Source organism: Protopterus annectens, chromosome 11.part0 (genome assembly GCF_019279795.1).
Source record: "Protopterus annectens isolate FY-2018-M chromosome 11.part0, PAN1.0, whole genome shotgun sequence".
Taxonomy (NCBI): domain Eukaryota; kingdom Metazoa; phylum Chordata; order Ceratodontiformes; family Protopteridae; genus Protopterus; species Protopterus annectens.
In genome coordinates this window covers 1221631172-1221658282 of record NC_056745.1, presented here as the reverse complement: position 1 = coordinate 1221658282, position 27111 = coordinate 1221631172, and the positions used below count along the sequence as shown (strand labels likewise).

Here is a 27111-nt window from a genome sequence, read left to right as displayed (position 1 = left end):
AGGTTTTTATTCAAGACTTTTCCTGGTACCCAGAAAAGACGAATCATGGCATCCAATTCTGGACTTATCAATTCTAAATACTTTCCTGGACATTCCATATTTCAAGATGCTGACTCTACAACAGCTACTGCCTATGCTAGGCAAAAATGCCTGGTTGGTAACTCTAGACTTAAAAGAGGCTTACCTGCATATCCCAATCAGGGAATCTTGCAGAAGATACCTCTGCTTCAAAGCAGGCTATTTGCATTACCAGTTCTCTGCCCTTTGCCTTATCTACTGCGCCTAGGTTCTTCACAAAGTGCCTGGCACCAATAATTGCATTTTGCAGACAAAGAAACATTCAAATTTATCCTTATCTGGACGATTGTCTAATTCAGGCAGAGACTTTTCTACAACATCTGGCGTTTGTAAAAAGGCTTCTAACATGCCTAGGGTACACCTTAAATGAAAAGAAATCACAACTGGTACCCTCTCAAATAATTACATTCCTGGGTGCAAGCTTGAATACAACTGCCCAGATGGCTTACCTCACGCCAGAATAACAAATTCAATTGATAACATACTTCAAACAAGTGGCCACAAAAACCCAGCTATCTGCAAGACAAATTCTGCAGGCTTTGGAGTTCATGGCATCCTGCATTCTACTAATTCGATATGCAAGACTGCATATGAGGAAACTTCAATGGTACCTAAAAATCTTATGGAGTCAACATTGTCACAGCCTGGAAACAATGATTCCTCTCATTCCTTGCCTGCAACAGGAGTTCCTTTGGTGGGCAGAGGCCTGTCACCAAAACAAGGGACTGTCATTCATTCTACCCCCTGCCATCCAAATCCTGACTATAGATGCATCAGACTATGCTTGGGGGGCCCATCTGGCAGGGAGATGCATTCAGGGCGAATGGAGCCCAAATCAAATGCACCTACATATCAACCAGAAAGAAATGCTAGCTGTACAGAATGCTCTGACAGCCTTCAAGGACTTCCTTCATCCAGGACAACTACTGATAAAGACGGACAACACCACAGTTATGTGGTACATAAACAAGCAGGGGGGTACCCACTCCTGCCCCCTTTGCAGACTAGCCATGGCCTTGTGGAACACAGCCTTGACTTAGCAAATACATCTAGAAGCTCAATTCCTGCCAGGAAAGCAAAATACTCTGGCAGATGACCTAAGCAGAAATCTTATGGACCCACACGAATGGAAACTGGATCCACAAATAGTCAGCATGTTGACACGAAAATGGAGGAGCCCAGACATGGATCTTTTTGCCTCTCCCCAAAACTACCAGTTGAACAAATTTTGCACAAGAACTCATCACAAAAAAGCTTGGAAAGGGGATGCTCTATCCTTCAGCTGGAAAAACCTGTCAGTCTATGCCTTTCCCCCTCTGCCTGTGCTCTCCAAGGTTTTACTAAAAGTCAGACAGGAAAAAACAAAAATGATTCTGATTGCTCCGGACTGGCCTCGCCAACACTGGTACTTGCTTCTAAGGAATAGGTCACACCTTCCTCCGTGGTACTTGCCTCAGACACCTCATCTATTGTCTCAGCAGAACTATCAAATTCTGCACACTCAGCTCCAAACTCTGAATCTTGCAGCATGGCTAATCAACTAATTTTACCAGTCACATCTCTCAGTAAACCTGTGATGGATGTCATTTTGGAGGCTAGAAGGCCTAGTACTAGAAAATCTTATGCTGATAAATGGAAGAGATTCTGTGCCTGGAACCAAGCACAAGGAATAAACACAGCAATGCCCAATATTCCTCAGGTTTTGCAATATTTAACTGAGTTGTTTCACAAGGGCCTATCTTTTTCTTCTATAAAAATCCATGCCTCTGCCATCTCGGCTCATTACAACACAGAGCCTCCTCTCTTTTCTCATCCCCTGCTAAAGCAGTACCTCAGAGGGCGCCAAAAATTTGAGACCTCCCAGGAGAGCACCGACTCCTGCATGGGACCTCAATTTTGTGCTGGAAAAACTCACCCTATCTCCTTTTGAACCAGCTGCTACTGCAGACATGAAATTTCTTTCTTGGAAGACAGCCTTTCTTTTAGCAGTCGCTTCAGCTAGAAGGATTTCAGAACTACAGGCTCTCATTGCAGTGGAGTCTTTCATTATCTTTTATCCGGACAGGGTCGCCCTCAGGACCAATCCTTCTTTTATGCCTAAGGTGGTATCCAGTGTGGCTCTTAACCAGACCATTCATTTGCCAACTTTTTTCCCAAATCCGCAGAACAAGGGGGAGCAGATTCTGCATTCATTGGATGTACACAGACAACTAAGAATCTACTTAAACAGGACAAAATCTCTAAGAAAGTCTGAGCAACTACTGGTGGCATTTGCTGCAGGGGCAGAGGGAAGGCTATATCAAAGCAGACCATTTCAAAATGGATAAGCCACTGTATTCGTTTCTGCTACATGCACCATGGTAAACCTGTCCCCAAGGGGATCAGATCCCATTCCACCAGGGCTGCATCTACTTCTGCAGCCTTTCTCAGAGGGGTTCCTACCAGAGACTTTCTAGAAGCTGCTACCTGGAGCTCAGTTCATACGTTCACAAAACATTATCATTTACCTCTCTTTTCTAAATCCAGGGCAGGCTTTGCCACTGCTGTCCTGCAGGGCCTTATAGCTGCTCCTAATGCTGTATAATTCCATCCTCCCATCCATAGCTTTGGGATTCTACCCAAATGTAATGACTGCAACAGTGAAACACGAAGAACATAGTACAGTTGTGTACACTTACTATAAATTTAGATGTTCGAGTGTATTCACTGTTGCAGTTCGGGTTACCCATCCGCCAGCCCCCTTTCTTCTCCATTATTATACCTCTTCTTTCCTTCACTATGCTCAAAAGCCTTTGTGGTGTATTTGCTTTTAGTTGGAGGTAAATTTTTTGTGTTCTAAAATACATGTGTGTGTGTGTGTGTGTGTGTGTGTGTGTGTGTGTGTGTGTGTGTGTGTGTGTATATATATATATATATATATATATATATATATATATATATATATATATTTGCTCCCCATTTGGGGGGCATCTGACACCTGGGGCAAGAAAAACTGATTAAAATGGCGCCGGCTGCATGTTTTATACCCCTGATGACCTGAAGTCATGGAAGAGGAGACAGCAACCAACGCAGGACCCGAGACTTTGTTATTCAGGCCGAGGGCAACCTGCCAGCAGATTACCCAAATGTAATGACTGCAGCAGTGAACACACTCAAACATCTACATTTGTGGTAAGTGTACACAACTGTACTTTTGTGTCCCTTAAGAGAGCTGTATAGCCTTTCAGTCCTTTACTGGCCAGTCATCTAATATCAGTGTAAGGTGGACCCTACTCATTTACGATTGGATCTGCAAGAACTTTGTTTATAGCACAGCATCCTTTGCGAAGACTATATGCATAGTGTAGTCAGTTCTGCCAGGCTTTTTAGTAGTTTTTGTTTTTGCATAAATATTTATATATGGCTTAAGGCAAGGTAATATTTAAAGATGGAAGTAAAGCTGTGCCTCAGTATAAAAAAAAAAAGTGTTAATAATGAACAAGGTAAGGAAATCCAGGACTGAACTTGGAAGATCAAAATGATAACTGGTCAAGGCATTTTGTGTCTGTATAATTTACAAGACATAAAACAATATTATGCATGACCTTCTAATAAAGAAAAATTACAGCTTTTTTAAACACCTACTGCAGGTGGGACTCCAAATAGTTGGGGACATACAAATGGATAGAGTGAACATAAGCAAGTGATCTGTCAAGTTACAGGTTAGTAAGAATTTATGACTGGCCATTTTAAGAGGACATCCATCTAGACATTTCATTTCCTAATGAGATATTCTCATCCATTTAAGTTCTGAGGTTGTCCTGTTGACTTTAAAAGGATTGCACTTCAGGAGGCTGTCTCTTTTTCCGAGATGAGTGATGCATTTTATGGATACCATTACTGCTGCCAGCTGAAAGTTGCATGAGTTGAGGGGAGCCATGTCAGCGGGAGTTCTTAAGATTACTGTAACCCCTGTTAAGATAATGGACATCTGTGAATAGTCCCTTGCAACCAGCTAAAAGCCATCCTTGAAACCAATAAGGTAAGGACATCTCCTCAAAAGTATGATCCCAGGTTGCCAGTCTAACATTAAGATATTATCAGTAGTCTTTGAAGATAAGGGGCAAATGTGACAACAATTCTGTCATGTAAAAAGTAATTTAACTGAAATTTGTAAATGATGATGCATGTTTTCACTGATACCATTCCATAAAGCAGTAGTCCAGCTCATGTTGGCTTATAATATTTTAATAGCTACTTTCTGCAAGATGGGGCAGTTATTTACTTTGGCAAGATGCAGACAGTCCAAAGTGGGTCTTAGTAAGTCCTGCTACTGCATTACCAGATACAGAAACTAGGGAGGTCCCTCCTGTATAGAGACTTTCTGAGGTGTTCTTGGGGGGGGGAAACATAACAAGTAGTTCTGTCCAAGCTTCCCTCCCATATAGTTGGAAACATTTGTAGGAGTGAAACTTTAAAAATGTTTTACTAGTTTTAATACATGCCTATTATTTTATGTCATTTGGGGAAGGGAAAATCAGGACTCTATACAAAAACAGTAGGAAAGGAATGGATTGTTTTTGAGTTCTGGTTAACACAAAGGTTGCCAGTTCAAGAGTTTGTTAGTCAAGATAAATTCATATTTAGTGCACCTGATGATTGCAGAGGCTAAAACCTTTACCTGGTAGGGAGGGAAGTACCTACCTAATGGTTAAAGCTTGGGCCTTATTAATATTTATTTTATATAAAACTGCCTTCCAGTTTATAGCCTGCTACAGACCACCCTCCCAAACCCAGGAACTCCACTTGGCCTTCCTGAGAACACTGGAAAATATGAAGGTCTCTCCAAACACCATTATATTGGGTGACTTCAACTACCCAATCATAGACTGGGAGCATTACTCTAGCTCCAACACCCTAGCCCAAAGGTTCCTAGAATTTATAAACTCAAATGCTGTGGAACAACTTGTTACCACTCCCACAAGAGGGGAAAACATACTGGACCTCATCATCACCAACATGGGGACTCTATGCTCCAGACCAGAAGTGTATCCCTCACTGGTAAGATCAGACCATAAACTAATCTCACTGGATATTCACTTCCCGACCCCCACCCCATGCCCAGAAAACCACAGTGAAAAACTTCTCTAAAGCAAATTTCACACTCCTCAAAACCGAGGTGGAATCCTTCAAAGCCCCTGGGCCTGTGGATAATACGGCCCAGACCGCAAAATCCTTTGTGAACGCATTCTATGAACATCTTCAGGAATGCATGGATCATGCAATCCCAAATAAAACCAAGACCCAATCCTCCAAAGGCAGACGTCCTGTCTGGTGGACCCCAGCCATAAACAAACTATACAATAGAAGGAGGAAGCTACTACATGCTAGAGCAAAATCCCAAAAAGGGAAGGCATCTCTGATCAGTATTAGCAAAAAACTACGGGCACTCATAAAATCGTCTAAGGCCAGCTTCGAGAGAAAAATTGCACAGGACACTAAGGATAATCACAAGGCTTTCTTTAGTTATATTAGGAACCTGGGTGGGAATTCCCAGATATGCTCAGAATTAGTCCAAAATGACAAAAAATACACCGAACCCACAGACATTGCCAACATCCTAGCTGACAGGTTCAGCGCAAACTTCTCCCCTCCCTCCCCACCAAAAGGGCTAATATCTATCCCAGTAGAGTGCTGCCCCCCTGACATCTCAGATGCTCAGGTAAGAGCTGCCCTTTCCAAAGCAAGAAACACAGCATCAGTGGGACCAGACGGTGTCCCGGGCTGCGTCCTGCATGAACTCCAAGAAGAGCTAAACCCAAACCTAAAACTACTGTTCAATCTCAGCCTTACTACAGGATATGTACCCAAAGAGTGGCGTACAGCAACAGTGGTCCCTCTCCACAAAGGTGGTGCCTCAACGGATCCTGGAAACTATCGCCCCATAAGTCTCACTAGCTTGGTCTGCAAAGCTATGGAAAGGATCATCATGGACCTTATAAATAAAGATATTGGAGACCTACAGACACTGGATCCTACCCAGTTTGGCTTTGTTAAGGGCAGATCCTGCCTCTTAAACCTGGTCGATTTCTTTGAAACAGTCACCAAGGCCATTGACAAGGGGAAGGCGGTCCTCACAGCCTACCTGGACCTCGCAAAAGCCTTCGATACAATACCCCACTCGGGCATTATAGATAAGCTCACCAGCTTAAATATAAACCCCTATGTCACTAGATGGGTTGCAAACTGGCTCAAGGACAGAACCCACATGGTTAGAATAGCTGGAGCCATGTCAGACTCCAAACCAGTTACAAGTGGCATCCCACAAGGCTCAGTCCTGGGACCTCTCTTGTTCGGTATATATTTCTCGGAGGTACTGGCCAACATGGAAGGACTGTAGCTGACCAAGTTCGCAGATGACTGCAAACTGGGCGCCATAATAGACTCTCCAGCCGACACAAGCATCCTCCAAAAGGGCCTCATAGAAACAGACAACTGGTGCCAGAGCCATGGCCTCAAGCTAAACGCCAAAAAGTGTATAGACATCCCCTTTGGCAAAAACAAAGTGCCCACAAATTACCACATAGGTGGTAATCCATTAAGTACAGAAGAAGTAATTAGGGACCTGGGGACCCAAGTTGATAGCAATCTCTCATTTGACAACCACGTGGCCAAAGTGGTTAAAAAAACATTTTATATAGCCCACCTAATCATGAAGGGATTCACATCTAGATCAGAGGAGGTCATCGTGCCTCTTTACTCATCCCTCATCAGGCCCATAATTGAGTACAATGCCCCTTTTGGGATGTACCTTACCAGACACCTGTAGCAACTGGAAAGACCCCAAAAGTACCTCACCAAGAGGATCAAGGGGCTCAAACAGATGCCGTATGCTGCCCGGTTAAAGAAACTCCAGCTCTACTCAGTGGCATACCACTGCTCAGAGGCGATCTGTGCCTGACGTATAAAGCCATGTCCAACCCGGAATTAATGGACATGCTGCACCTCAGAAAATCCAAATCCCTTCGAGCTACGCGCTCGAGGGACTTTTTCTACCTCAGCACTGAAATAAATAGGACATGCTGGAGGGACAGATTCATAACCCAGAGGCTCCCTTCACTCTGGAATAAAATCCCAGTCCAGGTTAGGCAGAGTCCCTCATTGACTCTCTTCAAGAGGAATCTTGATGAGTGGATGGGAGATCGTAGGTTTACCCCGGGTATCACTTCTGTGTCACTGTTAGACAGAGGCGCAGTATACTAACCTCGAAAAAGGGCATAGCAAAATTAATTTAAAATGGGTGGCGAAAGCCATACACACTCTGGCTAGGCTTATAAATGCCCTAGGGCAGATAGCCTAGTATGAACCTATGAACCTATATACAAATGGTACCAAATTTATGTCTGGAGCATGACAAGGAGTGTGATGATCAATATCAGAGGTTGTATAAAATACAAAAGAACATCTATAGGTAATGAAAACTTGTAACTCATAATTTAAGTAATAAAAGCTTGAAGGTTGCTGCTTAGTGGGCCAGAGGCTGTAGGAAGAGGTGAACAAGTTTCTTAGAAAAAATGGCTCCATGGCACACAGAGATTAAGCCCTGAGTATGACCATATGCTCTGGAATTGATTAGTTACCTTTGTGCTGGAGGTGCTGATTGTGGAGAGTGGAGCCGAGTCCCCAGTACTAGCTCACCCTCCATGGAGGAGGATAGTAGAGCTGTGCTTCTTGTATCCTTGAGTCTTTCTTGTAAAAAATAAATAAATACCCTTGCTTGTATATCATGGCTTCTGTAGCTTCTTTCTGCTTCTTGTTGCAGACCTCCCAAGAACTGCTGCTCATTCTGCAGCTTATCTCTGTCAGAAATAGTTAAAACAGGTGTACCTCTTCCATTAAAATATTATTGAAAGGAAGTACAGTTGTACTTTGGAAAGCTTGTTGTACTATGGAAGGCTTGCATGTGCAGTAATGAATATGAATGTCTTGGAGTCAGGTTTGTAAACAACCTGGTAAATACTTTAAGGAGTTGGAGTTGAACTTGGAAAAAATGCAACTATAAATGATCATAGATACACTGTTGAGTCATCAATGAAATGTTCAGTAGAAAAAGTGATTTACAACACAGTACAATGCCTACTCCATTGGACATTCTTTGATGCTAAACTGTTTCACTGCGAATTTATTTCTGAAAAAAATAGTGTGTCAGGGGGTGGTGTTGAAGGGGGCTATGCCTCTGCCACCAGGCAGTATTTTTCATGTGGCCTACACAAGTGCACATTTGTATGTGTAGAGTTCTTGGTGCAGTTTCTGCATTAGGAAACTAGCTAATCCTCCACCTGTCACAAAGATCCATGAGTGGCACACTGCACTGGCGATGCCTGTCCATATGGGTTGCCCTACAGCCTACTCGGGTAACTGCAGTCCTATCAGCCTTACAAGCCTCATCTACAAAGCCATGGATCATGGTATAACTGGCCCTGTAATATATGACATCGAGAAGAATAGATCCCGTCTATTGAATTCGGAAAACCTTTCCGGAAGGGTTAAGGAAACTGTAGACACTGGCCATGTGGTAATACCACATTTCTTGACCTAGCCAGGTTCTTCAACATCATTCCTCATGCTGGCACCACAAAAACTAAATGATTTAACAGTTGAACCACGTATTGGTAAGAATGGATAGCAGACTGGCTAAATGAAAGAACCCTACAGCTCTTGTACTTTACAAAAAAAGTACCTAAACAGGCATGTCCAAGGGTCAGCTTCCGGTGATTTCTCCTGTCCACCTGGTGAATCTGGGCATACTGGGGCAATGCAGCAATTGCCTCATGTACACAGACAGCCCTCTCCTCCTACCACCCAACACTACAACCTGCGAGAGATGCACTTACATAGCCAAACTGGAAGCAAAGCTCTCTCCAGCCAAGATTATGCTAGACAGTCAAGAGGAGAAGGTTAACACCTGCACTACACCTCAGGCAACACATAACCCTTCAAAACCCACACCATCAACACCCACACATAGCAACACTAAACCCACATATGCGGATGTCTTTAACATTAACCTGCCCAAGCAACAAGGACCTCTGAAGATGAAATGCAAACAAATACCATTCAAAGTGACACACAGATCACAACACCAGTGTGCCACCCAATAACAGCCCCTAAGGCAAGACAACGTACCCAACACTTTAGTCATAGGTGACTCTATAGTCAGGCACACTGATGTCCCACTCACCAGGCTGAACAAGGAGAAAATTACAGTCAGCTGCCTGTCGGGTGACAGGATCCACCACATCATGCATGCACTTAAGTCACTCCACAACAAATACAAATACAGCTCTGTCATTGTCCATGTTGGAGTGAATGACTTGAGACATACCTCCCTGGACTACATGAAAAGAGACATGGAAGAGCTCTCGAATCATGTGGCCCAGGCAGATATGACCCTAGCCCTGAGTAGCATCCTGCCTTCGCCCAGAATGATACCACAGTATAAGGACAAAATGATTGACTTCAACAATTGGCTAAGCTTCTGGTGTCATTCAAAGGGGATCCAGTATCTGTCTGCCTGGGACAACACCCCCCAGTAACCTCTGTAAAAACTTCTCCAAAGCCAACTTCATGCTACTTAAGTCAGAAGTGACAAACTTTGTGACACCCATGCAGACGGGAGCTGAAAGTTCGACTGCTGAATCCTACACTGAGGCACTGTATGAGCACATCCACTTGTGCATGAATCATGCCATCCCATATAGAACCAAGACCCTCTCCTCCAAAAAAAGGAAGCCAATCTGGTGGTCCCCTGCCATAAACAAACTATACAACAGAAGGAAGAAACTGTTGCAGAAAAGAGGAAAATCCCAGGTTGCAAAAAACTCCCTTACCAGCCTCAGTAAGAAGCTGAGATCCCTCATAAAATCCTCCAAAGCTAGTTACGAAAATAAAATTGCCAAAGATTCCAAAGACAACCACAAGGAATTCTATAGTTATGTCAAGAATCTAAATCGCAATGCTCAGATCTGCTCTTAGCTATAACAGAATGGCATTAAATATACTGATCCCAAGGATATTGCCAATATCCTGGCAGATCGATTTAGTGCCAACTTCACCCCCTCTCACCCCCTAAAGGGCCCATTTCAATATCAAAACATTGCCAAATTCCAGTAATCACGGCCACACTGGTAGAAACCACACTCTCCAATGTTAAGAATACAGCATCCATGGGATCAGATGACATCCCGGGCTGTGTACGACATGAACTACAAAATGAACTGGCACCTCACCTAAGTGTCATGTTTAATCATAGCCTCACCTCAGGCTTTGTGCTCACTGAGTGGCGCACAGCTACAGTTATCCCACTTCACAAGGGGGGAATCCACCTTGGATCCCGGGAACTACTGTCCCATCAGTCTGACGAGCCTGATCTGCAAGGGCATGGAACGCATTATCATGGAACGTATAAAGAAAGACATTGGCAAACTTCAAACACTGGACCCCACCCAGTTTGGGTTCGTGAAGGGCTGATTTTGTCTCTTGAACCTGATTGATTTCTTCAAATCACCCTCGTCCACAGCTCTGGAGACTAAGGTGGTCCACACAGCCTGTCTGGACCTCGCCAAAGCCTTTGACACCATCCCCCACTCTGGAATCATAGATCACTCAATGGGTTGCCAACTGGCTTACTGACAGAACTCAGACTGTAAAAGTAGCCGACTCCAAATCCATCTCCAGACAAGTGGAGTACCTCAGGGTTCAGTCCTGGGACCGCTCTTGTTTGGCATCTACTTCTCTGAAGTACAGGCCAACACTAAGGGACTCTGGCTAACAAAGTTCGCAGATGACTGCAAACTGGGAACCATTATTGAATCCCCAAATGATGTGGATATTTTACAAGGTTCCCTATTAGAAGACCGAAGACGCATTCTTTCGAATGCATCTTGGTTGAACTCAAAAGCCTGAAACGGCAAAATATCGAAGCAGCTTTTGAGCGAATTCTTTCCCTAGAAAAGAATTTGCTTGGCCGCTTCATCACTTTGCCGTTTTCGGCACTGTAGTGCGGTCTTGAAGTTGGTATATTTATGTAGGGGGGGGTGTGGGGGCAAAACCCCCCACTTAATGTAATGTGTAAAGTGTGTTTTTTGTTGGAACAGCGATTTTTTTTCCTTAGGAAAAAAGTCGCTGTTCTGACAGTTCGAAATTGTAAGCTTTCGCTTACATAGGGTCGATTAATCACCGTTCTCTTTTTTTAAGCGTTCGGTGATCTAATATAGACCCTTCTACAGAAGGGCCTTACAGAAACAGATGCTTGGTGCCAGAGCCATGGGCTTAAGCTTAATGCCAAGAAATGTATAGTTATTCCCTTTGGGAAAAACCATGTACTCATGAATTACCACATAGGTGGCAGTACACTAAACACCGAAAGTGTGATGAGAGATTTAGGGACACAGGTGGACAGTGGTCTCACCTTCAATAACCACTTCGCCAGAACAGTCAGGAAATCATTCTATGTGGCACACCTCATCACTAAGGGCTTTTCATCCAGAGAAAAGGAGGTCATTGTCCCACTGTACTCATCCTTCATTAGACCCATTATAGAGTACAACGGCCCGTTTGGTATGTACCTCACAAGACATCGGCAACAGCTGGAAAGGCTGCAGAAATACCTCACTAAAAGAATCACAGGCCTAAAGCAGATGCCCTTTGCTGACAGTCTAAAAAAACTCCAGCTATACTCTGTGGCATATCGTCTACTCAGAGGTGATCTCTGCTTAACATACAAGGCCATGTCAAACCCTGAGCTGTTGGACATGCTCCTCTTAAAGAAATCCCAATCCCTCAAAGCCACACGCTCCAGGGATCTAAACCTCGTCATCACAATGAACAAAACATGCTGGAGGGATAGGTTCCTGACCCAGAGACTCCCCATACTCTGGAATAGACTGCCCATACATGTCAAGCAGAGTGCCTCCTTGACCCTCTTCAAAAGGAACCTTGACAATTGGATGGGAGATGGGAAATTCACCCCGGGGATCACATCAGTCACTCTGCTAGACAGGGGTCCAGGGAAGTAAATATTGTGGGAAGAAATATCCAGGGAATTGTTATGGTTAGGCTTGTATAGGCCCTAGGGCCGATAGCGTAGTACCAACCTATGAACATAGTTTGAGTTGCAAGTTCCCAATCAGACAGTTTGAAACTGACCAGCTGTGTTCCACAGGGCTTGGTGTTGGGACCCCTCCTTTTCAGCATTTACTTCTCAGATTGCCAAGTAGAGAATCAAGACCTCTGCATAACAAAGTTTACAAATGAACTGCAAACTAGAGGGTCTTGTTAAGTCACTCTCTGATTCTCAAACCTTCCAGAATGAACTCCGCCTGCTTAACTGTTGGTGTACTAAGTAGGCTCAAACTATATGCTGGGAAGTGTAGTATCTGCATTTTGGTAGAGGACCCCTCTACTCATCATACTGTGTAGATAACGAACCACTACAAAATGAAAACATAGTCAGGGACCTAGTAACTTGGGTTGATAATTTCTTGTTTGACTATCGTGTGACAGTGGTTGTCAGGAAATCCTTGTATTAAGCACAGCTTATTTCCAAATTAATATGATCAAGGTTAAATTGGTAATCACCTACATATACTTAACATTGATCAAGCCAAGTATTGAGTACAACACTCCCTTTGGATTGTATTTCAATAAACATATAAATTAGAAAGGACACAAAGAATTGCATCCAAAAAGATCATAGGCCTACAGTTCCCAAGCTATCAAGAGAGGCTGTAAAGGCCATAGAGGCTCTTTATTCGGGGTCTTATAGTTTTTGACAGGAGATCACTTTCTTGCTTACTGTGCCATTAGAGACTTGCTTGTTCTAGAGCTCCTGTGTTTCTGTAAGTTTAACATCTCCACTAGTGCTACAACCAGGCACCTAAATCTTCACCGGCAAATAAGTAAAACACGAGAGAGGATCAGATTTATAACCCAGCATCTCCCAGTCCTCTATAGTAAACTCCCCCTGCATATTTAGAAGTGCTGTTCACCATCTTTCTTTAAATATGACCTAGATGACCGGATGAGTCTTCAAAAATTTACTCCAGGATTGATTGGTGTGATCCTCCTGCTTGAGAGGAGGTGCACTCTGAGGGAGTGTACTGGCAAGGCATAAGTAGTCGTAAAACTCAGTAGCCTTGGAAAATTTATGAACCTGTAATTCTCTGTAACTTATCTCATGTTGATAGTGTAGTAAACAATTCTTATGCATGTCATCATCATGTAAGCCTTTGGTAAGTCCTTTAAGTACTGACATGCAGCTGTCATACTATTTTAACATTTCATGTTAAGAATGATATGCAGAGATCTCTGGGCCACTCTTTAAACCATTAGAAAATGTGGACTGTGCAGCAAGACAAGAATGAGGAATTTGTAGAAAACAGTGATTTCCTTGTATAAGTAAGTGATCAGTCCCAACAAATGACTGTGCTTATGTTTTAGAATGAAACATAGACCTACACAGAATGTAAACCTGGGAACTTGAGGTAGTACATTAAAGTTATACTTTAGAAAATATAGAAACATTTAGTATAGTTTACATTATATAGTATACATTTACCAATAGCATGCAGATTCAAAAAATGATCACGGTGACTCAGAAAACTGACGTGTTGGCTTCATAGCAAAGAAGGATGGAGCCATGACTGAGCCCCAAGAGACCTAGGTTTGATGACCTGGTCCTTGAGGAGTCAGCTGGAAGGGAGAGTGTAGCATCGTATAAGCTTTTCTGTCTTTTGGTAGATGAGTAAAGGGTTGCCCATCTAGGACTACAGGCTATGGTGTACGCAGACAAGTTCTGCATTGATGTTCTTTGTACACCTGTTGTGGGGTTCGTCAAAATACAAAAAAAATTCAAGCCACCCAAGAATGATGGCTTGCCTCGCATCAGCTTATGCCTCAGTTGGCAGTTTGGCTATGGCTAGCCAGTTGGGGGAATAAATGAGTCAAAAATTCAAAGAGTGGACTTTTGATGGTCAGGTTATGGACATCCAAAGGAGACTTCTTCTCTTAAAAATATTTTTAGACTCCAAAGAGTTAACCATCAGGTGCTGCTAGCGGTGCTTCCTCATTCATTTGGTCTGCTGAGCCCAAGTAGCCTTCTGTGGATGATTTCTGGCCCATGTTCAGGCTGTCGAAGAGATAAAAGCACCCTGGGGTAGCTTCAGACTGCTGCCAAGAAATCTTTTATTTATGCACCAATGTTTCCACCCCATTGCATTCATCCTTTTACATCTGCTGCCAAGGAATGTTTTTATTTATGTGCCTACATTCTCAGGGAAGGACATGTAGTGGGCTTGCTGGCATACCCACTTCTGTGGTGACTTAGCCACAGCCCTGCCACCACCATCCCCTTGTTTCCATGGACACCACCAGGTATTAAACACGAGCAGTGTCCAGATGTGTGTCCCATCCCCCAGGAGGGCTCCCCCATCCTCCGTGTACACAGTTATGCACCATCAAGCACTCAAGCAGTGAAATGAATTGTGGTCACTTTGGCCGTGCTTAGGACTTTATCCCCATATACCATCAGTACAGGCAGGAACTGACGACATCTGCTGAAAACCAACACTAGCTTATTGACAGCAGACATCTACATGTTGATGTATTTATGAGTGAGTGAGTGTTGGTATGCAAGTTTATATGCAGTACTCTGGTCAGTGAGTTATTCTGTTTTTGCACTAAATAGTTGCCTAGGCTTTTTGCGCATATCATTTGGACATTTTATTACTCTCTCTGGTTCTTTCACTCACAGTTCTTTCGTTGGTCCCCATTTTTTTATCTGACCATCTGCCTCACCTTTATATACCAGTGCCTGAGACCTTGGAGTTCTTTCTGAAAGCATCTTTCTGAACCCAGGCCTGGAAATGATCAATTCATCCTTGTGCTTGTGTCATTTCATGTAAAGTCATTAACTCTAATTTGTTTTGTAGCTGTATAAGAGAGGGCTACACATATTAAAATATTATTCATTCAACAGCATCTTAAAAAGTGATTTCTGTTTGTTGTGGTAAAACATGTTTTCTTTCCTTCTGCAGAGCCGACGCTTGCTGGCAGATGAGCTAAGTCTTCCTGACATTTCTAGTGAGATTGCAGTGAAGATGTCTCGATTCCATGGCATGGTCATGCCTTTCAACAAAGAGCCCAAATGGTTGTTTGAGACCATAGAAAGGTAAATATTTTGTAAAATTTGATTAGTCTATGCATAGCAGACCTCTGATATCATTAATAATCACAGAGTTTAGTGTTTACGATAGAGTCCATGATGTGTTCCTGCTAGAGAGTGGGCCTTCAGTTGTCTTCTTTGTAATGTGCTTGTGTAGCAGTAGATGTCCTTCAAGGATGCATCTGCAGTCCTAACAAATGGGTTGTCCTGTCGTCAGGCAGCCCTTCGGTCGGCTGGATTCCAAAGTCTGGGTCTGGCCTCGGCTGGTGTCGCACTTCACCCGACGTCATCACTGCTGGTCTTCGGGTATAAAGGCATCAGCCGACGCCATTTTCCTCAGTCTTTCTTGCCGCGTGGTGCCCGAAGCAGAAGCTGTTCGCAAGTGCCGGTCGGTCAGATCCAGAGATTACTACTACCGAATACTACTTCGAAGACTTCTAAAAAGCTAAGTACCCCGTTGGGGACTCTTTCTTGCCTCAGCCGATGTCAGAAAAAGTGAATAACTGTTTAACTTGTGGGAAACAAATACCTCATAAAGATTTCCACTCTTACTGCTTACCTTGTTTAGGCCCAGACCACGACGTAGCAGCCTGTTTAGCCTGTGCTTCCTTCAACCGACGAACGCTTAGAGTTCTGTGTGGTAGGAAATATGCAAATGTATAATATTCTATTTCTGTCTTCATTATTATTTCTCATATAGTTTCTGTCAGGATTAGATGTAAACACGGCTTCCAGGGTAAGAGCTTAAACTTCATTTGAGTGTATGGTTACCCAATGCAAAAAAAGATCAGTATTAAAAATAATACCATAATAATACATGCAAAATGTTACATTCTCAAAACTTAGAAACTTGAAATAATAGAATATGTTGCATTGTTAAATTGTTGCGGTATAAAAGCATTATACATTTAGTGTGTAACATAGTGGTTCGTGATCCCCTCCACTAGACTTTAAATATACTAACTCTGTGGTTGCTGTGTAGAAGACTGGTTATATTGTACTGCATTGTAAAAATATAGTGTCATCATGGAGTTGGTATATATAAAGTATTGATGGGGGAGTGCTGGGAGCTTTTACATTTTTTTATTTCTTAAAGTGATTGTTTTTTATTGCTTTTGACTTTTCATTTGTTGAATTTTATATCACAATAATTCAATATTGCAATATATTATTTTACTTCAAACTTGCATGTTTTCAGAATTGGATTTGTTTTATGGTATTCATTGTTATTTTAGGAACTTTTCTGTCTGGAATCATTTGGTGTTCCCTAACAGAAGTTATCCAGTTTCTTCTCTTCCCTTGACTATTTGAAAAGATGCCTCACTATGTCTCTTCCAGATATGTCTCAGTATTTCTGCTGTTTTGCCCACCGCATACCTCGCTGAAACATTTATCAGACTTTCAGACTTAGTAAGCATCTGTTCTCAAAATCCATTCCTTATGAACATTGCTTACTGTTGTTGGTTTCTAATTTTTCAGTTTCAGATAACCCTGTAATACTTCTCCACTATCATTTGGCGACTGGCTTGAACAGATATTCTGATTTCTTAAAATCATTAACCTTTGCAGCATTGGTGGCATTTTGGTTTGTATGCATATGGTTCAGGTATTTTTTGATGCTTAAATGGATTGTTCTGGTACTTTTTCCCCAAATTTCTCTAATATATATATTCACCTAAGGGTAATTAGTTCATCTAAGTTTATGGGCGGCGCAGTGGTGCAGCGGTTAATGCTGTCGCCTCACAGCAAGAGGTTCTCTGGTTCGATTCTCGGCTGGGGTGCCTTCTGTGTGGAGTTTGCATGTTCTCCCTACGTTCGCGTGGGTTTCCTCCGGGTACTCCGGTTTCCTCCCACATTCTAAAGACATGCTTCTGGAGCATTTCTCCCCGGGCCTCTGCTGAAAACAGGATCTGTGGAACCTAGTCGGACTTTCCCAGTCAACAAATGTTAAATAAATAAATAAATGTTGCCAGAGAGGAAGATGCCACTCTTAAGGTGGTAATAGAATGTTATGGAAGGTGGAAAGAGAGAGAGAGGTCTCTATGGATTTTATAACCGATCTCATGGAGATAAAGATGGTGTGGAATTCTTTGTATTTTGAGAGACTATGGTATCAGAACTGGGCAATGATCACTCAGAATATCCCGAACTTGAGCCTGTGAGTACCTGTATGAGATGTTAGTGATTTATTCAGTCAGTATGGATCTGTCAGCAATAGTTTGATTAGGTTGGTAGGCATACCTGTTATCTTGCAAGGGATGTTTAGGAAGAGAATCCTGTTAAGCTGGCCCTTGCATTTATCTACCCAGACTGTGTTCAGATCACCAGTTGTTTTCATATCCTGCAGTTTGGCTATCAGTTGTTTGTTTATGGTGGGGGTTGGCATAATGGTTAAGGTATTTACCTCACAGACATGAGGTAAGGGGTTTGATTCTTACCTTTGAGATAAATTGACTCTGCTTAAAATGGCCTACAAGAGCATCTAGCCTAGTACTTACCTATGAACCTGTAGCAGTGACTGAAGAAAGAAGTAGGATGTGTAAGATGTAACTGTAGAAGTTTGGATTTTTTTTTTATTAAATGAGCAACCTTCTACTAGAGCTTCTACTAGTAAGGGTTGGTTTAAGACTGGGATGCCTATTAACTACCAGCATAGCTCCACTCCCTAGCCTAATGCCTGTTCTGTTGTCAAAGAAGCTGCAATAGAAAGGGTGAATATGGGGTGAAACATAGACTTCATCTTTCAACCAGGATTCACTAAGTCATAACACAATAAGTTGATGGTGGGCTAAGCAGGAGTCCAGTAAAGACCACTTTTTATTAAAGCTATTAAGAGTAGTAGTAGTAGGTGAAGTGAGAAGTTCACCTGGGTGTACTGCTGAAGCAAGAATGAGGAGGACCTGAGTCTGGAACTGATATCTCTAGCCGCTTCTCTGTTAATACTGAATCCATTTATAAAATGGGGCAGTGTTCCTTATAGGATTTTTCCTGCTGGCCTAGAATTATTATGCACATTATAAGTTGCTTAGTACTTTTCTTTCTTTTTTTTTTTCCTTTCTTTATTTATTATTTGAAGAATCAGTGCATGGAGTGCAATGGAAACTTCAAAAACCTAACTCTGTATCCACTTGTCTTGGGAGCTCACCCCAAGCCATTGCTAGGTATCACTCTTAAAGCAGGATTTCCCTCCCTACCTACCCCCATTTAAGGCTAGTGGATCATTGCTCATGCCTTCCTTTTGCAAATAGTCTTCCTTCATCCAAACTGTCACCAGCATCGCATATGGATGCTGTGGCTCTGCACTGATGGGCAAGACTTTGTTTAGCTTTCAGTCTTTGAATTACTTTTATTTTTCTAGAGTAGATTTCTGAAATTTGGCACTGTAACAGATACTTCAGGTATTTGTAGAAAAGGATCGTCAGCCCTTTTAATTACTTACCACTCATCTGTCTGAGTGTGAGTATCTTTCTAACTAGGCCAAGATGTATGTGGAGGCCAGCGTGCGTAAATGTTTTGTTATTTGTAATAATAATAATAATAACAACAATAATAAGATAATTTCTTGCCAAGATTGCAGTCAGACGTACCTTACTCATGCAGTATTATCACTGTTAACTCATTTCTTGAAGTGTGCTCTTGTTTCCCATCTTGAGAAGAGCAGAGGCCCACTGCTGTTGTAAGCAGATAAAATACAGTACCTTGAATGGAAATAAGAGTTAAACTTTGTCATGTGATTCCTTAAACTTATTACAGATTTAATAGCACCAGTATTGTATTACTAGGAGTACAACAGTATGGCCTCTGCTTTTTCGCAAGCAAGGCTACCATCCCCTTGCAAAAGGTAATTTTCCCTCACTTCATCCTCGGGCAAGTGTTAGACGGATTGGGTTTGTGTCCCTGGTACCTTCTCTTGAGGCACAAAGGAGGTCCCTAAGAAGAAGTGCAAGAGGATGCACCAAAAGAATGCGTCACTGAAGAGATCGACTTCGGTGAGAGTGAAGTGTCCCCAAGGTCACCTCCTGACAATGTATCCTTTGGAGACATCCTGGAAATTCTAAAACCGAGAGGTGAATGGAAGCCTAACAATCCTTCGTCTGAGGAGTCCATGTATCTGGAGGATTTTGGTACCCACCCTTCTACCTCCTGGGTGACTCCACCCACTGATGAGCTGATTGAGTTGATCTCTCAGCAGGCGTGGAAGACCCCCCCCCCCCCGACACCATTGAGCCATTCCCCCAGAGACCAGACAAATTATTACCGCTCCTGAGGACAAACAGTTTTGGACAAAAGGTGTGCCTGTGGATGCCAAGGTCATGGCATGGGCCACAAAGAGGGAATTAACTGTGAAAAGTTCCTCTATCCATCCCCCAACATGGCGCCTCGGACAGTGGATAGGTTCAGGAAGAGTGTCTGTGCTTCCGCAACCTTCTCCTTATGGACCCTGAACTACCTGGCACACTTCACTAGGTTACAGAGGGATATGATTAATGAGCTTTTAGATACCCTCGCAGGATCCATTTCTGAGGAAGTACGAGCCTTTGTTACTTCCCAGTTGGCTACCGTGGACTCTGTTTCTAACTCGTCCATGAGGCTCATTTCACATTCAGCCGAAGGAATGAGTAGAGCAATGAATTCAGGCATTGCCATGAGGAGGCACACCTGGATGCACTTGTGTGACTTTATGGAGCCTTTCAAGAGTACGTTCGTCAATGGTTCCTTTGACGGCACATCCTTATTCGGTCCTAAAGTAAGAGACACATTGTCCAGGTGTGAGAAGGATGAGAAGACCCTATCTGTAGTGGGCATATGTTTCTCCACTCTGCAGAGATCCTCAAGGAATCAGTGAATCAGTGGAAAAATGTGGTTCAGAAAATCCCAAGGGTCTTTTCAAAACACACGTGGAAGTAGTTCCCCCAGGGGTGGGGGAGTCCAACGTTAGATGCTGCCCTCACAGCAGAGGAGGCCTGCAAAACAAGGGTCTAGAGAAACTTTCTTTGGTAGATACTTCCATCACTCCTGAACGGAGGCCTGATTGCCCACCTGTAGAGTCAATTGGGGGTCAACTCTCCCTGAACCAGAGAGCCTGGCTGGAAATAACATCAGATACCTGGGTGCAAAGGATCATTTCCAGAGGATTTACTATACCTTTTTTCCTTCCTCCTCCCCAGTGCAGAAAAAGGGAACAAGCAACTTATTCAGGTATAAAAGCTGCTAGAAAAACAAGTCATTCAAGAGGTCCCACCAGACCAGAGAGGATCCTAGACTTACTCAAGATTCTTTTTAGTGCCAAAGAAAACAGGGAACTGGAGACAAAGTTTGATCTCAGCAACTTGATGAAATCAGTTTTATGAAACAAGTTCCAGATAGTCATGTTTCAGTCCATTCTTCATTTATGGAACAGGACGACTGGATGTGCTTGATAAACCTACAGGATGCGTACTGTCGCATAAAGATGAACAAATTATCTAGAAGATACTTACACTTCTGGCTCGGAGCCAGTCATTGTCAGTTCAGAATAATGCCCTTTAGTCTCATCACAGTCCCCAGGGTATTTACCAAATGTACGGCAGTAGTAGCAGCTCACTTAAGACTGCATGGATTCCTGATGTTTCCATATCTAGATAACTAACTTATTTCCACCACGACCAGGCATCAACTATTGAAGGCAAAAGACAGCATTCTCCAGACGTGTTTACGTCTAGGGATATCTATAAACTATGAGAAATCCTATCTAGAACCCACTCAAAGTTTAAACTTTGTAGGAGCAATTCTCAACAATAGCCTCACTCTCCTCTTCAAGAGAAGAGGGAGTTGGACCGCAAGTCAAAAAAATAATCTACAGCAACAAGATATCCACGTGGCTGGTTCTTTAGACTCTAGAATCCATGTCAGCAGCAATAACGCAAGTCCTGCTGGCCAGATTTTACATGAGATGAGAATTTTGCAGTGGCTGTTATCAACACAACCACGTCAACTGAAATAAAGATCACCGATGTTTGCAAAAAAAAATCTCAAGTGGTGGATTCATTTGGATCAGATACTACAAGGTCATCCATTTGTTTTCCCCCAGCCCAGTGCCACAGTGACCATGGGTGCGTCCCAGCTAGGGTGGGTGGGGGGCATTTTCTAGGCAAAACAGTCCAAGGCACTTGGTCCCCCACAGAAGCCAATTTGCATATCAATGTCTTAGAGATGAGAGCAGTGCTCTTAGCATTGCAGACTTTCCAATATGCTCTTCCCTTAGGAACAATTGCAATTCAAGCAGACAACATGTCAGTAGTCTGGTACATCAATAAATAGAGAAGAACCAGATCCTATTCCTTGTGTCAAGAAGCTCTCACAATGTGGCAGGGGTGATCTCATCCATCCGATTTCTCATAACAATGCATATTCCAGGGAAGTCCAGTGTGATAGCAGACAAATTGAGCAGGTGCATTCTTCTAACCCACGAGTTGTCCCTCAATCAGAATTTGACGGAAAGGGTATTCTGTCAATGGGGTTAGCCTTGCTGTGATCTTTTCATCTCTCACCTAAACAACAAGTGCAGCAACTACTTTGCCCTGATCCCCCTGAAGTGAGGAGTCACCGAGGGATGCTCTTCTTCACAATTGGCCCTCCGGTGTCCTTTATGCCTTCCCCCAGCTCCATTAATCCCAACATTTCTGCAGAAAGCGGCTAGGTTAAAGAGCAAAGTAATCCTCATTGCACCATATTGACCTTTACAGATTTGGTTCCCTTTCCTTTAGCCTCACTTACTTATCCAACCATGGATTCTGGTTCCAACTCCAGACCTCCTTTCTCACCTGACGGGCATGATTCACCCAGATATACCCAGTCTCAGCCTGACTGCATGGCTTCTCCAATTCCATTAATAGCCAGACAGCCTGTGCTCTCCTCTCCAGTCTGACACATACTCCTGTCTTCTCATAAACCATCTACACGTAAGCTATACTCCATGATAGTCTTGATTTATTTTTAGCCCAACTTTTCAAAGAAGGGTTGTCTTCTTAGACTCTCAAAGTCCAATTAGCAGCAATATACATTTTTCCATTGGTTTCCAAGGTTCTTCAGTTGCTTTACATAAACTCTGCAAAACATTTTTCAGAGGAACTCTCCTTGTAAAGGTCCTTTATAAAGACCCTGCTCCCCCCTAGGACCTAAATTTGGTGCTGCAGGTGATTATACACCTTCTTTTAAACCACCAGCTAAGTGCAATCTCAAATTCCTTTCTTGGAAGACTATTTTCATGATAACCATAACTTCTGCAAGAAAAATTTCAGAAATCCAAGCGTTGTCTTCCAAACCACCATATTTAACTTTTCACAAAGATAGAGGATCTCTCAGTACTAATCCATCCTTTTTACCAAAAGTGATATCAGAGACAAGTACCAATCGGTCCATCACTTTACCAGTAATTTTTCCAAAATTTGCAAACAAAGGTAAATACTTGTTACATGTATTAGCTGTTCACAGACAACTGCATTTTTACCTTCATAGAACCAAGGATAACAGGAAATCTGATCAATTATTTGTTTCCTTCTCAGATGTTAAATTGGGTAAACCATTCACCAAAAGTAACCTTGTCCAGATGGCTCACCAGTTGTATTTCTTTCATTTATGATAGTTTGGACATTGCCTTATTGAAACCTTTACGAGCTCATTCTCCTAGAGCAGCAGCAGCTTGGGCTTACCCCCCCCCCCGATACCTTTGTTACTCTTTAGAAATTGGATCTGGTCTCCAGGGGTAGAGTATCATTCGAATCAGTGGTGCTAAAAAAAATCCTTCCTCAAGTCCACCCAGGATCTAAGGTACCTGGGGATTCTGTCCATAGGTTGAGGATGCAGTGAAAATTGAAAACATCATATAAAGAAGTTATGTACTCTCCATAATGTTCCATCTGTGTTGCCCATTTTCATTTTTCCTCAACTCCCCATCCACCAGCCCCTTACCTTTGAACTCCTAGAAGAGCGAGTGTTCTTAGTTTGGCACTTGTGCTGAGCTCCAGAGATAGTCTGTCTGGATCCTTCTGATATTTTCTTTTACTTCTATTAGCAGTCAAGATCTGAGGTACTTAGGAAGGGTGAATTATCCACCCATAGGTTGAGGGCGAATATAAATGGACGACACAGATGGAAGGTTATGGTGAGTACATAACTTTTTTTTGAGCTTTGACTAAATCATGTGATTCCTTAAACTTGTTACAAATCTAATTGCACCAGTATTGTATAACTAGTTAAACAACAGTATGGCCTCTGCTTTTCCACAAGCAAGGTTGCCATCCCCTTGCAGAAGTTAATTTTCCCTCACTTCATTCTCAGGAACGCGATAGACTGATTGGGTTTGTGTCCCTGGTACCTTCTGTTGAGATTAGGGGCATAGCTGTTGCTTCTTATTCACTGAAGCATGTACCATAAACATAATTCTGGGTCTGTGTTTTTGGGTATGTGAGATAAACTCTCCTTTGTCTCCCCGTGGCAAACTGACTGCACAGACGTAAAGGTTGAAATTGTCATCACAGCTCAAGCTTTAGCTGTCTTTGAATCCAAAGCCTTCTCTGTACTGGGTTTAAATTTTAAAAGCCTTTTCGTTGTGTGGTGAAAGTTGGCTAAGTGGGTGCCTGAATGGGCACTTCAGCACTTTGGCCCTCTCAGTGCTACATTTTGCACCTTCCACTTATGCTGTTGCTAATGAATCTATGTATGGCATTTTTAATGTTTTTAAGAAAAAATAAGAATGTGCATGGTTACTGTGCACTGAATCTAAATACATTTGCATTGGGGAGTTCTTGCAATTATAATAAAGTAACGGTTTGAAGGCCATCTCCTAGGGGTATGCTTCTAAAACACATACTAACTACATCACCTTTACCTCATGCAGTGTCTCCAAGGAAAGTGCCCTGCTAAGAAAGTACATTATCATTGCCTTACAAAAGTCACATCAGTATAATGAAAACCATAATGTATTCAGCTTTTTTATGTAAAACACATTCAATACCCCTCTGGGTGTGCCATATCTATGACAGTTTGAGAAAGACCATATAATTACCCTTTGCTTTTACACATAGCTGGAAGGTGAATGATATAATGGCCAAAGTGTGTTTCAACTTGTTGCTTACATGCTGCACCAATAATTCAACAAGGATCATTTAACTGCCCTCTGCTTTCACATACAGCCTGCCTCCATACCCCTCCTAAAGATAACAGCTTTTTTGTACTATTCTAATACTAGATTGTTTTAAAAGAAGCAACAGGAAACCAGTCCAGTCCTAGTCCAAGTTGTGGCAAGTATGGAAACTCAGCAACTAAGGGAGTCGCTGAGGGTTAAAAACAAGGAATTGGTATCGCCTTGCCGCTATTGGTGGAGAAGTTGCAGGATCTTCCCCTGTGTTCCAAGGTACGTCTTTCTCTGTCTTGGCCCTGGGATGCTTTAGGTCTATGTTCGCTTACCGAATTCCAAAAACCGTGAATGGCTAAATAGCGAAAACTAAACATTGAACAATACAATTACCAAACAGGAACTTCATGAAAAAAAACTCCAGCGAATGGCCGTAGTCGGCCAACATCAAGAATACAGCCAACCGAGTTGGGGGGGCCGCTTTTCCCCTCCAACTGTATATACCAACTCCAAGATCGCACTACAGTGAGGAATATGGCATATTTAATAAATTTCTCTTCACTTACCTTATGCATTGGGTTACTTCCTTGTTGTTGCCCTGATGTGCAGTACATGACACAGATGTCTTTTTCCTTGCTTAAACTCCCCATTTTTATGTCTGGTGCCCTGCATGATTATAAAGGCAAAGAAGAATATGTATTGCATATCTGTACACTGGTTTAAGTGGATGATGTAACCATATGTAACAAAACTTTAATGATTCATATGGAATATTGTGGAGCATATCCCACTGACCGACAGCTGCAGGAACATTGTTTCCCATTAAAAAATGACAGGTCTGGTAGACTAGGCCAAGCAGGAAGTGTTTGCAGCTAGAATCTCTGAAGACTGAAGCCCTCCTGGCACGATGGGTGGTGCACCTTTTGCAATAGCCATATGGCAAATCACCAAAAGGTGATGAGTGCTCTTTGAATGAAGACTTGAGTGTGTCTTTTTCATGCACCATTGAAGGACACACAGTCTGCTGTTGGGCGTCAGATGAAATTAAGGATTACGAGTATAGTATGCATGTCCTTAAAGGGAATGGAGAAAGAGTGTTTTTCTTCGGTAATTTCTCCTCAAACTGAAAATTCTAATTCTGAAAAAAGTGTTCACTCAGATTTCCCTCCAAAAGAACTGTCTTTTTCTGAGAACTGAAATGATAGTGTTATTTCAGTGGGTACAGAATGAAATCCCTAGTTCCCAGCTAATCTATTTTGTTTTGTTGCATTTGGGTACACTGTAGCCTATAGTTGTCTCCTGTTTTATCAGTTTTAGAGGATGTTTTCTTGTCAGCTTGCATCATGCCTGAAAATCTCCCTCTGGCTTGTAAAACATCAGATCGGTTATATAAAGTAGCTCAGACTCATAAATATCAGTTTTCTAACCCTAAAGCAGACTCTGCAGTGATTTTTATTATCTAAAACATCTGCAGCATATTATCTAAAACATCTGCAGCTAAACCGCTGGTAAATGCTAACCCTAGTCCATCTGACAAGGATGGGAAAGCTTTTCATTGATTTGCAAATAAAATGTATTCTTCTGCTTCTTTGACTTTCAGAAGAGGAATTCCTCTCAGAAACACGGATGGTCCTAAAAGTCAGAATGACTACTCACCTCTTCCTGTTACCCTCACTGACATTCTGTCTCCCAGTCTATGAATTCATCTTCCCCAGTAGAACCACATTATCTTGGGCAGATGGGTTCTGAGAATCATCCAGTGGGAGTACAGATTGCAATGTGAATCCATTCTACCTTTTCAGGGAATTCCTTTTCATTCTGATAGCCAAACATCCAAGTTTCTTCCATTTTTGTGTCACATGTCTCAGGGGTCATAGAACTGGTACCATCAGATTAGCTGCACAAATGTTTTTATTCAGTAATCTTTCTGTTAACAAAGAAAGGTCCAGTTCTAGACCTTTCTTTTCTCAATCTGTATCAGGGTCCCAGAGTTCAAAATTTTATCTTTCCAAACTTTTTTTTTTACTCCCAGTTTCATAACTTTAGACTTCAACGCTACCTAACATCACTTTCCCATTGGAAGGGAATTCTGACTTTTTAAAGATTTTTTTTGTGTGGCTCACATTATCAGTACTGTGCCTTACCATTTGGGTTGTCTCTTGCACCAAGTGTATTTAGAAAGTGCCCGCCACCAATAATCGATTACTACATACTTTGAGTACACCATATTTCCATAGTTGGACAGTTATCTTATATTTGCAACTTCTTTTTTTACAGCTGCCAAGACTCTCTGAGATGTGCCAAGAAACTCATCCTTTTCTGGGGTTTCAACTGAATGTTTCTCATCCCAACTCACATAATAGTTTTTCTTGGAAGCCTTCTGGATACTTCTTTAGGAAAGACTTTTCTTCCTGAGAACAAAGTAGAACTGTACACAGAGAACATTTCTAACCAGTCCCTGACATCTGCAGGGAATTTCTCGGGATTCTGGGTTTCATAACTTCTATAATTATCACAATTCCCTGTGCCAGACTTCACACCAGACAAATTCAGTGGTACTTCTGATCAGTTTGGTCTCAGCATCATCACCCTTCAACTTTTTAGATCCCAGTGCTGGGTGTTGTAAGAAGGCATTTACTGTAGTGGGTAAACCAGATGTCTTTCAGTCCTGGACTTCTCTTCCCCTTCTGATTCCTTCTTAGTCTGTCACAAACGA

At 42.4% G+C, this 27111-nt stretch overlaps 1 protein-coding gene across 1 annotated transcript in view; it reads left to right on the top strand.

The window, feature by feature from the left end:
* The window catches only part of LOC122815803 (choline/ethanolamine kinase-like), a 562793-nt gene that overhangs the window by 159663 nt on the left and 376019 nt on the right, over nt 1-27111 (top strand). The window contains exon 4 of the mRNA XM_044088601.1: nt 15153-15286. Within this exon, the coding sequence (XP_043944536.1) occupies nt 15153-15286 (134 nt within the window). The remainder of the gene's footprint in view (nt 1-15152; nt 15287-27111) is intronic.